We start from the raw sequence: 16,947 nt of genomic DNA on the forward strand, positions 1-16,947 counted from the left end.
ATTTTGTATGATTCCATTTATACTTAATGTCCAGAACAGGCAAATCTATGCAGACCACATATATTACTTGTTACTTAAGCTGGTGGGGGTGGGGGAGAAGCTGGTGGCTGGCTGGGCAGAAGGGGTATGGGGAATAACTGGTCATGTGCACAAGGTTTCTTCAGGGGTGATAGAAATATTCTAAAATCAGATTATGGTAATGGCTGCACAACTCTAAATAAACTAAAATCGACTGAATTATACACTTAAAATGGATAGCTTTTATTGTATTACACCTAAATAAATTGATTTTAAAAAATGCTCTAACAGCCTTATTCATAATGGCAAAAAATGGAAACTAAATGTCCATTAATAGGAGAATAAATAAACACATTATGATATATTCACACCATGGAATACAACTTAGCAATGAAAAGGAAAAAAAGTACTGATACACACAATATTGATAAACCTTCAACATTTTGGGAGGGAAAGAGCCAGTCCAAAGAATAACATATTGTATGCTTTACTTTAAATAAAGAGGCAAAATTAATCTATGGTGATAGATATCACAACACTGGTTGCCTGTGGGAAGAGGGGGCAGAGTACATGAGAAAATGGCATAGGGCAGCAGGGAACTTACTGGTGTGATGGAAAATGTTCTTTACCTTGTTAGGGATGTAGGTTCGTATAGTTATATTTATGTGTCAAACTTCATCAAACTGCACACTTAAGACCTGTACATTCTATTGTGTGTAAATTATACTTCAATTAAAAAAACAAACCTCAATTTCTTTATCCATTCATCAGTTGATGGACATTTAGGCTTTTTCCACAATTTGGCTATTGTTGAGTACTACGTGGCAATGAGAAAGAATGAAATATGGCCCTTTGTAGCAACGTGGATGGAACTGAAGAGTGTGATGCTAAGTGAAATAAGCCATACAGAGAAAGACAGATACCATATGTGTTCACTCTTACGTGGATCCTGAGAAACTTAACAGAAACCCATGGGGAGGTGAAGGAAAAAAAAAATGAGGTTAGACTGGGAGACAGCCAAAGTGTAAGAGACCCTTAAAAACTGAGAACTGAGGGTTGATTGGGGGGGGGGGTGGGAGGGAGGGAAGGGTAGGTGATGGGCATGGAAGAGGGCATCTTTTGGGATGAGCACTGGGTGTTGTATGGAAACCAACTTGACAATAAATTTCATATATTAAAAAAAATAAATTAATTAAAAAATAAAATAAAAAAACAAACCTACCTTCCTACTGAGTCCCTATTTCCTAATTGAAGAACACATCATTTATAGAATAAACTGACAAATATTAATGCTTGAACAACATTCCTTTTAAACTTCCAGGGGATGCAAGGCACCTTTAGAAGAACAGTCTCCCAGCTTTACAGTTTTAAGATACATTAATATATAGTAACATGCAAACCTCAAATGCTCTATCTACATGCGCGATTTCTCTTTTGCTACATTTGAGTGCTTTTAACTTATCCAAGGGGAAATCTAAATAATGGCATTATTAAATGAGCTATTATATTAAAGATGACATTATATATGATGTAAGTCTACTTTCTTCTCCTCCCTAAGATAGATCCTGGTAGATTCAAGTCTTAAACTTGAAATATTTACTTATTAAGCCCTTATTATGCTACATATGGTCTACTCTCATGGAACTCATTATCTACTGAAAAACACGAAAATTAACACATAATAATAAATACAATTAAGTGCTCTTCTACAGACATGTCAGAAATAGCAAGTATCTGTAAGACATGCAGCCACTTCTTCCTCTTTATAAATGGCACACATAATTAATCAATAGTGGAATTTTTTCTTGCTGAGTAAGGATGCAGTCTCAGAATTCTACCTACATGCAATGCTCCATTAAATGGAAGCCCCTAACAATGTGCTTGAACAGACAGAAGAAATAAAATCAATGTGCTTCTGATATATTGTAAAAATATATGGGAGAAACAGACCCAAAAAAGGCTAGAGAAGGTTTTAGTGAGAAAGCAGGACATTCATTCATTCATCAACCAACTTCCATTTACATTACCTACTATGTGAAGGGAATTAGAACTAACAGGAAAACTAAATCAACAACATATAGTCCCAGACCTCTAGGAACTCATTCTAGAGAAGAAGCAAAACAATGATAAAAGTGTTGAGTGCTATGAAGTACATACAGAATACCCTGGGCATCTAAATAAGACCAGGATAAAAATGACTCTTTAGCCAAGTTCTGAAGCATAGTTAGCCAAATAAAGATGGAAGGGGAGTGACATCACCAAGATGGCGACATGGGTTGTTCCTGACTTCGCTCCCATCCCAGAACTAACAACTATTCATGCATAAGATACCACTGAGAAAGATGGTAGGGAAGAATACATAGGTAGACAAGGCAGCATGAAAAAATACAGTATGTTCAGAAAAGCTCTAAACACTTTTGCATGCTTCATGCAGGGTCAATCATGACATATGAGAATGATTTTTAAAAAGTAGTAAGGGGCGCCACCTGGGTGACTCAGTCGGTTAAGCGTCTGACTTCCGCTCAGGTCATGATCTCACAGTTTTTGAGTTCGAGCCCCACATGCTCTGTGGTGATAGCTCAGAACCTGGAGACTGCTTCGGATTATGTGTCTTCATGTCTCTCTGCCCCTCCCCCACTCACGATCTGTCTCTCTCCCTCTCTCTCAAAAATAAACATTAAAAAAATTTTTTTTTAAGTAGTAAGGGAAGAGCAATGGCTGGGAGACTACTGGTCTCATAAATTCTCCTCTACCATTCAATTATTACTATATGCATGTATTCTTGAAGTAAAAATTTTAATTTAATGAAAAATATGCTCTAAAAACATAATGGATAAAGGAAATAATCATTAATAGTTGCTAAAAGCATTAAGGGGAAACTTTATAATGGTTGACAACACTTGAACCCACTGATCAAGTTTTAAAATAAACTTTTTATTTATTTATTTTGAGAAACCAGAGCGTTGGGGAGGGGGGGAGGGGGAGAGAGAGAGAGAGAGAGAGAGAGAGAGAGAGAGAGAATCCCCAGCAGACTCCAGAGTCAACACAGAGTCCAACATGGGACTCGAATTGATGAACAGCGAGATCATGACCTGAGCAGAAACCAAGAGTCGGACGCTTAACCAATTGAACCACCCAGGTGCCCCTAAATTAAACTTTTAATTTTAAAATACTCTTAGATTTAGGTAAAATTTTGGATAGTACAATTTCCATATATCTCTTACTCAGTTTCCCCTGTTGATAACATCTTACATTATTATAGTATGCTTTCCCACTAAACAACCAACATTGGTACAATAGTATAGCTAGATTCCACGCTTTATTTGGATTACACTAGTTTTCCCCTAATGTTCTTTTTCTGTTCCAAGATTCCACCTGGGATATACTACATTTAGTTGTCATGTCTCCTTAGCCTTCTCTGCTCAATGTCAATTTCTCAGACTTTGTTTTTAGTGACCTTGATAGTTTTGAGCAATACTAGTCATTCAGGTCAGGTATTTTGCAGAATGTCCCTTAATTTGGATTTGTCTAATGTTTTTGTTTGACTGGTTTTATGTGTTTTTTGCAAGGAAAATCACACAAGTATAGGTCATTCTCATCACATCATATCAAGATGGCATGCTATCAACATGAAATATCACTAATAATATTAATATTGATCACCTGGTCAAGGTTCTGTTTACCAGGTTTCTACAGTGTAAAACTAATTTTCCTCCCTTTCTGTACTCTATTCTTTGGAAGCAAGTTACTAAGTACAACCCATACTCAAGAAGAGTGGAGGGAGTTAAGCTCCCTCTCTTGGAAGGGGAATATCTGCGTAAATTATTTGTAATTTTCTGTATGGAAGATTTGTCTCTTCTCTTTTATATATTTATTCAATTGGTTATTTATGTAAGTAATAGCCAATTCTTCAAGATCAATTTTATTATTATAAAAATAACCATTCTACATCCCCTAATGTGATATAATAGGAAGTAAACCATACCATGTAGGGAATATTTCTGCTTCCCTCATTTCCTCAAAGAAAAGTTGAACTTCAATCTGTTAGCCTCAAAAGCTAACAGTTTACAGGAAAAGCTGTAAAGATGTACCCCAGGATCCCCCAGTAACCATGCGATCTACCATGAGGTGAAGCCATAGATAGCAACTGAGACTTGGGAGAGAAATGAAAAATCCTAAACCTCCATAAATCCCTGGATCCAGTCAACTATGAGGCCAGTTCTTTCCCTAACCTTCCATGGTTTGGTTATACCAATCAAACAAGCAATTCTTTCTTGCTTGTGCTGGACTGAGTTGGGCTTCTTACTTACAACCAAAGAGAACTAACAACAAATATAATAAATACAAATAAGGAAAGGCATGGGAGCAAAAATCAGTTCAGGACATTGAGAAATAGGAAACAGGCTGAAGAGCTAATGTAAAGCCAGATTTTAGGTGAGGTATTTTGTTTTGTTTTGTTTTTAACTTGGTAGAATTTATTTGCTTTTAAAATTTAATGGTCTAACTAGTTTTGGTAGTGTTAACTATGGGGTTCAATTTTTAGCACATACTATTTGGTCACATACTGATCATTTATAATTTTGGAAATGTTACTTTTCATCTAACATAACTAAGGCCTAAAATGAATAAATTATTCTTCCAAACTCATACATCTAAGGTAGACATACAAGAAGCACTGTGCAACAAAAAGGAAACAGGCTATGGAGCCAGATAAAACCAGGTTTGTTCCCTAGTTCCCTCACTCTTCCATTGCTTTTTATTTTTGATATAATTTTTAAATACATATTACACAGACATAATAAAAAACTTCAACAATTTACACTGGGAAAAGTAAGCCTTTCTCCTTTCCCAATAAGCCCTCCTTCCCCTCCCTTTGCTAACCACTATTACAACTTCTTGGGTACTCTTTAAAGATAGTCTATTCAAGAGTACTGAAGACTTGACCTTTTAGACTTCAAGACATATGATGATCACTAAAAATTTTAAAGCTACTGAATGGTACCAGGATTGCGGTTGGGAAGGCAAGATAAAAGTGGAGCTAAAGAGAAAGCAGTACCTATGAGACACTCCACCTTGCAGCACTGGCGTTTAAAAAGACAACATAATAGGGGCACCTCAGTGGCTCAGTCGGTTAAGCATCTGACTTCGGCTCAGGTCATGATCTTTCAGCTGTGAGTTTGAGCCCCATGTTAGGCTCTGTCCTGACAGCTCAGAGCTTGAATCCTGCTTCAGATTCTGTGTCTCCCTCTCTCTTTCTGCCCCTCCCCTGCACATGCTCTGTCTCTCGCTGCCTCTCAAAAATAAATGTTAAAAAAAATTTTTTTTAAAGACAACACAAGAAAATTAAAAACAAAAACAACTTTAAGGATCAAATAATGCTCCTTAAAAGGCATGATTAGTTAAGGTTTCTAAGAGGTATATACAAGCACCTATTATTCATTCTTCTTGTCTAGAATTCTCATGGGATATTCTTGACTATACTGTAGTGAAGAATGGGTAGGGGACTGGTATAGCAGTGGCAGCCAATATGTCCTGGACATTTAATGAAGAAAACTTGTTCCCATCTTCTAGTCCTGATAGTGTCATTTTTATTCTAAATGTTTCATGGTGAGAAAGATTATAAATAATTGGGACTAGAAAGAAAGCACTGAGATTAGTAACACAAAATCAAGACGGATGGAATAAGCAAAACGGGAATGATGTAACCCAAGAACAAGTTTAGTTGGCAGTTAGAGGAATATACCAGAAGTACCCCTCATCATCTATAATAAAGTAAAAAATCTTTTCTCTTTTGAATTTTATCCACTAAATACCTGATTTAAGAAGGAATGGATGAGATGCATATTGTTCTCAACAGAAGTTAGGAATTTTAAAGTTCCCATGGGGGAAAAAAAAAATCTCTTGGCATAAGTAACATATTAGAGATAGGAAGAATTAAGTCAATTATTGAGTATACACTGTAACAAAGACTCATATGTTTTTAGGAGTAGAAAGCAGATCTCATTTCAGACTTGAAATCAGAAATATTTTTTCAGGCTTATTTTTGAACTCTCTGAAAAAGTTCATCTAGATTCCCAGAGCAATGGCATAACCATTGCAACATTTAAATATTCAAGTCATAAGAAAGTGAGTAATACCTCTAATGGAAATGGAACATAACTTTGGTATATTTTTAACAAGTGTCAAAGGATAATGTGAATTACATGTTCTTTTGACCAATTTCTTAAAATAGTTACATAGGAAATAAATTATAATTAGACTGCATTTACAAAAGTAGGAAATGCCTTAATCATTAGGATTACTCAAAGTGAATTTTATTACCTATCAAATTATTTTTAACAGAAGATGATCAGAAAACAGCTGTAAAATACAATGAAAGACAAAATATATGCTGTGTCACATACCTATGCTTGTTTAAATACAACTTAGATTGAATATATTAAATAGATGAGATCCTGTCATTCTGCATTATTTTTTCCTCTTTCAAATCAGGAAAGCAGGAAAAATAAGCATGGAACAGTTTATAAAAATTATTTTTCCCTCTACTAACAGTTGCTGGTAGTCTCTTAGGAATAGGGAGTACCATTTGTACCTGCTTTCTCATTTGCATAAAGTTATCCTCCAAAGAAGTCAATGGATTAAAAGATAGACTCAGTTCAAAAGTACATGTTTTCCACACTTCAGACATGCAATGAATACTCAGACTGTATTTGTGGTCATTTAAATTTTAATCTAAGAAATGGTGACTGTGGTTTTTAAATTAAAAAAAATTCTACCATCTGTTTTAATAAATCAATTTTCTGCTTGTGTGCAAAGTTAAGGACTATATTATTACTATAGTCACAGAGCTATTCAGATGTGGTTTTCTTAGAGATGATTTCATTTCTCTGACCTGTCAAGTAAATACCTGAAACAACACCAAAAATGGTCAAAAACCATTTATATACTATAAAGTGAAATCAAGGAACATCTGACCATGAAAAAAAATCAACTGATAGAATTACTAACAAGAATATATACATAACAGAATAGCAAAGCTTTCAAGTTAGTACCTAAAGAAGTGAAAATAACACTAACATTTTATTAGTACTTCCCTCAATATTAGAAGATATTTTATAGTAGTACCTCCCAATTCTAAAAGGTTTGTAAAATCTGGTATTGGAGTCTTTTTTAAAAAAAAAAACTATTAAAAAAAATTTTTTTTTAAATCTTTATTTTTGAGAGAGACAGAGCATGAGCGGGGGAGGGGCACAGAGATGGAGACACAAAATCCAAAGCAGGCTCCAGGCTCTGAGCTGTCAGCACAAAGTCCCACACGGAGCTCGAACTCACAAACCACAAGATCATGACCCGAGCTGAAGTCAGGACATTTAACTGACTGAGCCACCCAGGCACCCCTTAAAAAAAAAGTTTTTTTTAATGCTTATTCATTTTTTGAAAGACAGAGATAGTACGTGAGGTGGGGAAGGGCAGAGAGAGAGGGAGACACAGAATCCAAAGCAGGCTCCAGACTTTGAGCTGTTAGCACAGAACATCCCCACTTTGGAGTGGGGCTTGAACTCACAAACTGCGAGATCATGACCTGTGCCAAAGTCAGCAACTTAAGTCCAGGTGTTCCTGGAGTTTTAAAAAAAAGAAAACCAATCAATAACCCTAGGAAGTTACGTGTGGGTGGTGCTACTTGTGATGGTGAATGGTAAGAGTAGCATATGATCCATAGGTATAAACTACAGAATCACAGCTAACCTCATAATTTCCATAATTCCTAAATATCTTCAGACATGGTTTCAGGATGTTTTTAATAAAGATTGGAGTGTTACACCACTTTTCCCTAAAATTTTAAGCTTACATGTGGTAACCTTTTGGGGTGTGTGTGTGTGCGCGCGCATGCACACACAGACACAAATTAGGATACTAAAGCCAAATAATATACTTCCTCCATGGAAATAGTATTTTCAATCTACTGCAATATATTTTACATCCTTATAATTGCCAGACATGACTGGATTCACTCACAACAAACCTATGGGTTGTCCTTTAAATAGCTAGATCTAAAAAAGCACTGCCAAACACTGAGTTATTATTCTTAAAATCATCAAGTATTTTCTAGAATAAAGATGGTTACAGTAACACTTACCTCAGTCTTTTTACTAAGGTGATCTGTAAATGAAAAAAAAATGGTGACATTTCACTGAATAAAATTAACAATAATATTAATACTTTATTAATATTAATAATTATTAATACCCAGTATGTAAAAATATTCAAACAAAGTAATTGAGAAGACTTGCAAAATTATAATAAGAGTTAAAGAAGTCATTTGGGGGTTGTCTAAAATATCAGATTTCTTCTCTAGGGATAAGATGTTAAATTTCAACACATAATTACTAATTTGCTCAGCTTAGGGACTACGTTTTATATCCCAGTAAATGCCACCCATACCACAGGGTATTATTAAATTTTACACATTTGAATTCCAAATAATAAGGTTTTTCGTTAAACAATTTTTTTTTTGGCCAAAGAGGTGAACAAACATGTCTAAAATCAAATCACAGGGTATTATAACTGCAAAATTGTACAGATCACTGCCTTTGTGGGGGGAAAAAAGTAGAAGAGTAATTTGGGTCCTTTAAACCTCTTAGTTTTAAAAATATACATCATAGTGCTTTGATAATACTATAAAAAATCTTAAAAAGTGACATATATTTATAAAATGAATACAAAAAAGAAGGCAATAAGAAAAATATCCAGATCCACAAATCATTGACTTAGTAACAACACAGCATTTTTGGAAAAGGATTACAGAATGAAGAAAAGAAAGACATAAGGGAGTCCACACAGATACAAGGCTGAAACTCAAGTACAAAGAGGGAGCAAGAGGTCTTATTTAAATTAGAGATAATCAGGATATCTAATATCTAACATTGCTTCTTATGCACAGCAGAAATTTTCTATTCTCAAGGACTAACAATAATTTAATAGAAGAGCATTCTTACGACTGAGAATTTAAAAGCTGGCCCAGTTCTCTAAAGCATTTGTTGATCTGAACAGAGTCTACAAGTATGGTAAATGTCAAAATCACAAGTTTCAACTCAAACTACCAAATCCTATTTATTTCTAATTTCCTACTTATTCCTAACATCAAAGTCATTCTTCTAGTGTGTTCTACTTAGCATACAATGAGATGCAAGAAACTGAGGAATAATCATAACTTTTTAAATCATATCTTGAAATAGTTGTCTAGCTTCCCCAGAACAGCATCATATTGATGTCTTTCTCAATCCATTTAATAAATTTACATAGTACTTATAATCAAACATATGAAAAATAAAGTTTTAAAAAGCTTTCTTTTCATGTTTCTGACTAGTTTTTAATAATACATCTTATATAAAATCTTTCTTACCAAAACTGAAAACTCTAACATACACTTGTTTCTTTTAACCTCAAATAAGAAACTTAACATACATCTCTTCTTTTAACCCCTAAACAAACAAACAAAAAAAACCACTTAATAAGAGAGGCAGACTATAGGAAAAACTGTCTTGATCCTTACACCAAAGCAAAACAATGCTCTAAGTGTATTCCAAATTTCACAGATAGGCTTGTTTCTGAAAATGGTAAAGTATTTCACTGTATTGTTCTTTTTAGATTATTACTATAGTGTTATTAATCCTAACAGAACAAATGCCCAATGTATTAAGAGCTAAATTCATATGAATCAAATAGATCACTCTGTCAATGAACAAACGCAGTTCATTTTGTCAGCAACTATTCTGACATAAGCAAAGCACCGTCCAATAAAATTTTCTGTAATGACAGTAATGTTCCCTACCTGTTCTAATGTAGAAGCCACTAGTTACATGTAGCTACTGAGCACCTGAAATGTGGCTGACACAACTAAGGAATTTTTTATTTTAGTTCATTTTAATTAATTTATATTTAAATAACCACATATGAGTAGTAGCTACCATATTTTACAGCACAGACTTAGGGTTTTCACCATTTCTCACATCAAAAGCAATGTGTTTTATGATCTGCCTTTAATTTGTCTTTCTGTTCAATAAAAAAATATAAATGATATTATAAAGTTTTCTGGTAATAAGTCTCCTAAAAATTTGTATTTTAACTTTCTAAGGTGTAGTTCTAGATAATTTGAAGAGGTTGACCAATAGTGGATGAAACCTGAAGATACTATTCCAGGTGTACTGTAAGTCCAATCACTTTATGTATAAGGACAACAACGTTTCAAGATGACTCAAAGACTACAAGTACAATTTTTATTTTCAGTGAGTTTTAGAAAATGGACAAATTCTAATACAAAAAGATAAATTCATACTGAAGCTTTATGGGGATTTAATGACTGCTTTTAAGTTACACACCCCCCCTCCCCCAATTGTTTATTTCCAAACAGGGCTACATTTTTCACAATCTCAGTAACACATTAAAAAAACGATTCTTACTTATTTTAAAAACTAGCAAGGAACTTACAACTTACATATAAAAAGACTTAAAATAGTTTCTCTAGCATAATAGATTTCATACATATATTACCTTCAGATTGAAAATCTTTTAGTGATACTGTAAGAGGCCTGTCTTTTCCCTGATGATTCTTTCTTTTATCTTTTTTATTCATAACCTTTGATTGAGTTGAAGCACTTTCAGCATTTTCATACTCCTAAAAAGAATTACCAACAATTAAAATTGGTTAACACTAGTAAAAAAAAAAAAAAAAATCAACATACCATTAGGTAATATATTTCTTAAAGTTTTATTTTTTAAAGATAAATAGCAAATTAAAAAGTCAACACGTTAGGGGCAGCTGGGTGGCTCAGTTGGTTAGGCATCCGACTTGATTTCGGCTCAGGTCATGATCTCAAGGTTCAGGAGTTTGAGCCCCGCATAGGGCTCTGTGCTGACAATGCTGAACCTGCTTGGGATTCTCTCTCTCCCTCTCTCTCTGCACCTTCCCTGCTCATGCTATCTCTCTCTCTCAAATAAACTAGCCAAATTGTATAAAAAGCTGTTTTTTTTATTTTTCAACTCAATCTCTTGCCTCTTAAACATTAAAATAAAAACAAAAAGCTATACCTTGGTTTATAACCTCTCCTAGTTGCCACCTCTTCTTTATTTCAGGACCAAACTTAAGACAATCATCTATAGTCAACTTCCTTTCTCACCTCCCTGTCAAATCTGGCTTCCTCTGTTCTCTGCCACTAAAATTAAGGTCAACCTCCCTCTCAATGCCAAATCCAAAGACATTATTTTTTCAAACACCTCTTAGTTTCCTCAATACACTTCTAACTACTCTTCAGTCTCCATCACTGGCTTCTCTTCTCCAAACTCTTCTCATCATTATTCCACTCTTAAGCTATTCTTTTGCTTTATGACCATTGTTTCTCAAAATTTAAAGCTCTAATGATACACTCATGATTTTGGTATGTACAGACAACTCAATTGGAATGTTCAGTAAACATCTCCAAGCTAAATATGTTCACCCTGCCTTCCCTACTGGATCCTCTTGTTAAAGCACCTGTTTAATGCTACCATCATCACACAACTCTGTAGACTAGAAACCTGAGTCACTTCTATCTGTTCTTCCTACACACTATATACAAATTAGTCATGAGGTCTTGTTGAGTTTATCTCCTAAAGATCTCTTACATCTGTTCTCTTCAGACCTTCTGTCATTTCTCTATCTTCTGCTGGACATTGCAACAACCTCTAATTTTAGCCCCTCCATCTATCTTCTACACTGCTACAGCATGAGTTTCTAAAATGAAAGCCTGAAATCAATCTAACAGTTAAAAATATTCAATAGCTCTCTGACAACAGATTTATAAAGCCAAATCTCCTTAACCTGGTGCTCAAGATTCTTTATATCCTATCCTTCAGAAAGTGTCTCTAGCAACTCCGAATCAACTATGCTATACCCTTTCATACACACATATCCTGTATTCTTGCCACCCCTTCTCTGACAATGTCTACTTTCTCTTGCCTACACTGTGACCTTTTATATGACTTGTAAGACTCCTCTTTAAAAATCCTGTTCTAGGGGTGCCTGGGTGGCTCAGTCAGTTAAGTTTCTGATTTCAGCTCAGGTCATGATCTCACAGTTCATGAGTTCAAACACTGGGCTGCCTCTGCTGTCAGCACAGAGCCCACTTCAGATACTCTGTCCCCCTCTCTCTCTGCCCCACCCCTGCATGCAGGCATGGGCGTGTGCACACACACTCTCTCTCATAAATAAACATAAAAAAAAAAATCCTTTTCTAAAACTCATCCCCATGAAAGGCAAAGAAAATTCTTCCATCTTTCTGAATTACCACTGCACTGAAAACATTCGTCTGTGAATACTATACACAGTAATTACATGTACATTTCCCTCTACTAAATTCAAGGGCTGGGACCATATCTTTATCTTTGTATTATGTGCCTAGCACATTTTGGCTACTCAAAAAATATTGGTGAATGAGTAATAGAACAGAATATAAAAGCCATCCCAAACTTTAGTTAATATAAAGACAGTTAGGCTAAAATAATTATAGTAATTTTTTTTTTTTGGATATTGACCTAAAACTCAATGACTACGTTAATGGAATCACATCAAACTAGCTACTGCATACAAAAGGAGTTCCTCCCTTCTCTGAGAGTCATTATGGTCTGACAGAACCAATGCTTTTGGGTAACAGGCCTATGATTGTGTTAAGAAAACCGGCAGGGATCATGATATTTTATCAACACCATCTACTTTACTCCTCTAAAGATATAGCTAATTCTTTTAGCTTTAGAATCTAGACATGTATCTCACAACAATAAATCATTATTGTATGATAATATTCTATTTGATAAATTTTATCTCTGATTAAGCAAGTCAGGAGAACTTTTTTTTTTACACTTTTCCAGTATAACTGAAAGTCCATTTAAATTATTAAATCGTAGTAAAGCTAGCTGTATCCATTTTTCTAGTTGCCAGCTTTGTGCTTAAATGGACAACTAATAATAAAGATTATAGTTAGTCTTTATTAATTAGGGTAACAGGAATAGGGACATGGAAAATGAAACTAACATACACAATGCACAAAGTCCACTTTACTGGCAACTTTCATCCTTTTCCCTTGCACTATAAATAAAAAGCAAAATCATCTGCTGTGAATTTTAATTCCTCTCCTTCCTTCATCTTAACTGAAGGAGCTAGTGTACAATGACATAGTCTAAAGGCCCATAAGCATGATCAGGGTCATTTATGATCAACTATACTCACAAACTGAATACATTTTATGGACCAAAAAAATTCCCAATACATATAAAGGACTAAAATGTCAAATGATATGAAAATAATAAATGTTCAACTTAAATACAGACACTAGAAGGCAACACTACTTTAACTTAAATGTTCCTATAGTTACAAGCTATACAATGCTTTTCAGCACATAAGCCAATACCACAATTTAGTTACACAGTTTAAGCGTGCAACTCTTGATTTCAGCTTAGGTCTTTTTTTTTTAATTTTTTTTTAATGTTTTTATTTATTTTTGAGACAGAGAGAGACAGAGCATGAGCAGGGGAGGGGCAGAGAGAGAGGGAGACACAGAATCCGACGCAGGCTCCAGGCTCTGAGCTGTCAGCACAGAGCCCAACGCGGGGCTCGAACCCACACATCGTGAGATCATGACCTGAGCCGAAGTTGGATGCTCAACCGACTGAGCCACCCAGGTGCCCCTCAGCTTAGGTCTTGATCTCATAGTTTGTGGGACTGAGCCCAGCATCAGGCTGTGCACTGACAGCGCCGAGCCTGCTTAGGATTCTGCCTCTCTCTGCACTGCCATCCCAGTGTCACCCACTCTCGCCCTGGCTCATACTCTCTCTCTCTCAAAATAAATAAATAAACTTAAAAAAAAAAAAAAAAGAAGTGGGACCCTTTTTTTAAGGAAGAATTTCTTAAGGTGCAAGAGTTTCTTAAGGAAACATTCCAAATCACCAAAGTTCAGTCTTCATGTTTTTGTTGCCTCTCAAAACTTGAGAAGTAATCTTATTATAAAAATTTCATAATAATATTGTTATGATGATGAATTTTTAGGACAAGCTTTAAATGGAGAACTTTTATATAAAATTCAGGAAGGTTGGTCCAAACCTTTGAACAATTAAACTTCTGAAATATCTAAATCAATAAATGTGTAAATACCTTTTTGTGCTCTTCATATTCTAATTTACTTAGCAATAATGCCTTCTCAAGATCTGCTTCAAACATTTCAGATGTCAGCTAAAACAAAAAGAAAGTTTCACAATTATGCCACACAAGCAAAAGAACTATGACTATATATACAGAAAGGAAAACAAATGCATTAAAAAATAACCTGGGTTCTCCAAAGTTATCTCTCCATGCCAAAGTAGGGAACCCTGTATTTTACAGAAGATACCAAAGCAAAACTTCCAATTTTGATATTTCTACTTCCCTATTCACTGTCAATTATGTTTTATATATCAATTTTTCCCTTTAGCAAAAAAAACTTACAAAGAAATTGACAATATATTAGATGTCGATGATGGTATCCAGTTTAAGACAGAAAATTTTAATAGGGATTACTACTCAAAAATACTAAAAAATAACACAATCAGCATTATAAAACATACCATTCCCTTAATACAGATTAATCCATGGGTACAGAAACTTTAAACAGGTGACCAAATAACTTTAAAAGGTGACCAAATGTCCTGGTATATCCCTGATGTTATAGCATAATTATTCATAGTGCATCTTTTTACTCATATCCTTTTATTTGGTTGCCCTACCTTTTAAGGTAATCTAATACTATAAAAAATGATTCTTTAATTTTTGATCTATATCTTTTGGTTCCTCTTTCCCACCAGTCTTTCTCATCTTAACTTCTTATAATACAGCTTTCATTACCCTCTAATCAAACTACTCTCCAAGAATTACTTTTCTTAATTGCCAGGCAGAATTGCTACAGTAGTTGGGTGGGACTTCGGGTTTCCACCACGGAGATAAGGTTATATCTGCAGCTGTACACAGGAGAGTCACAACACAAACTTCCTGGACTTGTGTACATGTATGTGTTGACCTATGTGGACTAGATAGTAAAAGCACACATTTAGTGGATATTTCTTGTTTCTGTCTGTTCAGAAACCATTCCTTTACTCCTGTGAATAACTGTATTCCATCCCAAAGTCCTATGATTCTAGTAGGACAGCCGATTATATAATCCTATATACCACCCACCAACAAACCCACACAAAATCCAAGCTACCATCATCAACGACAGCGTGGGGGCAAGGGATCCAACTCTTTTGATCTCCTAGCAATTAAATTTTGAAAACAAACACAAAGCAAGTGGGGTCTAGTCATGTGACAGCCCTCTACAAATGAGCATGTACTAGTTGTACTAGGTCACTCCTCTAAGTGCTCCAGAATTCTTAGTTTCCATCTTCCCCAAGGCCTACTTGTTTGGTTCTTAATTCAGATCTGTGAAACCTTTCAACAAATGATCTCTGCCAAGTTAATCAGAATTATTTCTACTGCTTGATAACAACAACAAAAATCTAAACCAAAACAGAAACCAACTCCAAAAAGGAGTGATATATTTCCAAGGGATAACTTAAAAACTGGAAAAATAGTAACACTGGACACAATGAACTAAAGCTTTTATTCCTAACCAAATCATACCTCTGGAAGCATCTCATCTAAACCTATACTAAGACAACAAAAAGAGGGGGGGAAAAGAGTAGGTTTATCACAGAAAAAAATTAATCTAATTCAGAGAAAAATGCAATTAGAATTAAAATGGTAAATAAGGGATTATAGCACTAGAAAATACCGTAAGCCCAGAGTAAATTGTACATAGTTCTATAAAATAACTAAAACAAACTGAAGGATTAATTCAACCCAAATTAGTAATAATCAGGAAAAATAAACTAACCTTTTAAGTAATTTACAATACAAAGGGACATTCAAAAACAATATACAGTTATAAGGTAAAAAAGAATTGGATTCATGTGTTACACAAGTTTATATCAATTTCTCCGTCTAAACTCAAAGCCACTGAGTACAAATATTTCTCTGTATGTAAAGCCAAGAAGTCATCCCAACACGGAAAAAGTAACAAAACGACTTGAGTTTATTCTGAACAAAGTTGATTCAATTAACCACTAAACTTTTAATCCATATTAATGACATTTAACATTTATAAAAATTGCATTTAATATTATTTCCAATATATTACATATTCTGACCGATATTCCAAAAATAAGTTAGCAGGCAGGAGAATAGGTTAGAGAGTTGGGAGTCTTGCAAGATGTCATTATTCTTTTTTCCATTAACTAGTAGCACTTGAATATTAAAGTAGCTGATTCCAATAGTATGATAAAAACTGAATGAGATAGAACTTTTAAAGTGAAAACTATGGTTCTCTTCAGCATTTGATTCTAAATAGCAGTTTAGAACTTTTAATTTTTAACATCAACTAGTATACAAGGAAACATAAGTAGGCAAAAATGATTTAAGTTTCAATTTAAGTTTCTAAGAACTAGAACAAATCTTCCAAAAATATCTGTATGATCCAATAGGATAACAGAGAACCTGGGGCGTCTGGGTGGCTCAGTTGGTTAAGTGTCCAACTCTTAATTTCGGCTCAGGTCGCTATCTCAGTTTCATAGGCTCGAGCCCCATATCAGGCTCTGTGCTGGCATTCTCCCTTTCTCTCTCTTTCTCTGTTCCTCTCCCACTTATGCGGTCTCTGTCTCTCTCAAAATAAATAAACTTAAAAAAAAAAAAAAGGTATCAGGGAACCTTCTATGTGCTTTGCCTGTAGGGCTTTAAAGAAACAGCATATGTATGGCTTTTGCCCTTAAAGAATTTCTACTCCAGTTGGGGACTAACACATATGAAGTGCAGAAAATAGAATAAGATGTTGA

At 34.7% G+C, this 16,947-nt stretch overlaps 1 protein-coding gene across 3 annotated transcripts in view; it reads right to left on the reverse strand.

Annotated features, from left to right (window-relative positions):
• GKAP1 (G kinase anchoring protein 1) overlaps positions 1-16,947 on the reverse strand; it is an 83,749-nt gene that overhangs the window by 44,155 nt on the left and 22,647 nt on the right. For all 3 annotated transcript variants that reach the window (XM_060609976.3, XM_081790884.1, XM_081790885.1), the window contains exons 5-7: positions 14,201-14,278; positions 10,570-10,693; positions 8,156-8,178 (exon numbers count right to left, since the gene is read on the reverse strand). In XM_060609976.3, the coding sequence (XP_060465959.1) occupies positions 8,156-8,178; positions 10,570-10,693; positions 14,201-14,278 (225 nt within the window). The remainder of the gene's footprint in view (positions 1-8,155; positions 8,179-10,569; positions 10,694-14,200; positions 14,279-16,947) is intronic.

The sequence above is a fragment of the Panthera onca genome, chromosome D4, assembly GCF_046562875.1.
Source record: "Panthera onca isolate mPanOnc1 chromosome D4, mPanOnc1 haplotype 2, whole genome shotgun sequence".
Lineage (NCBI taxonomy): Eukaryota > Metazoa > Chordata > Mammalia > Carnivora > Felidae > Panthera > Panthera onca.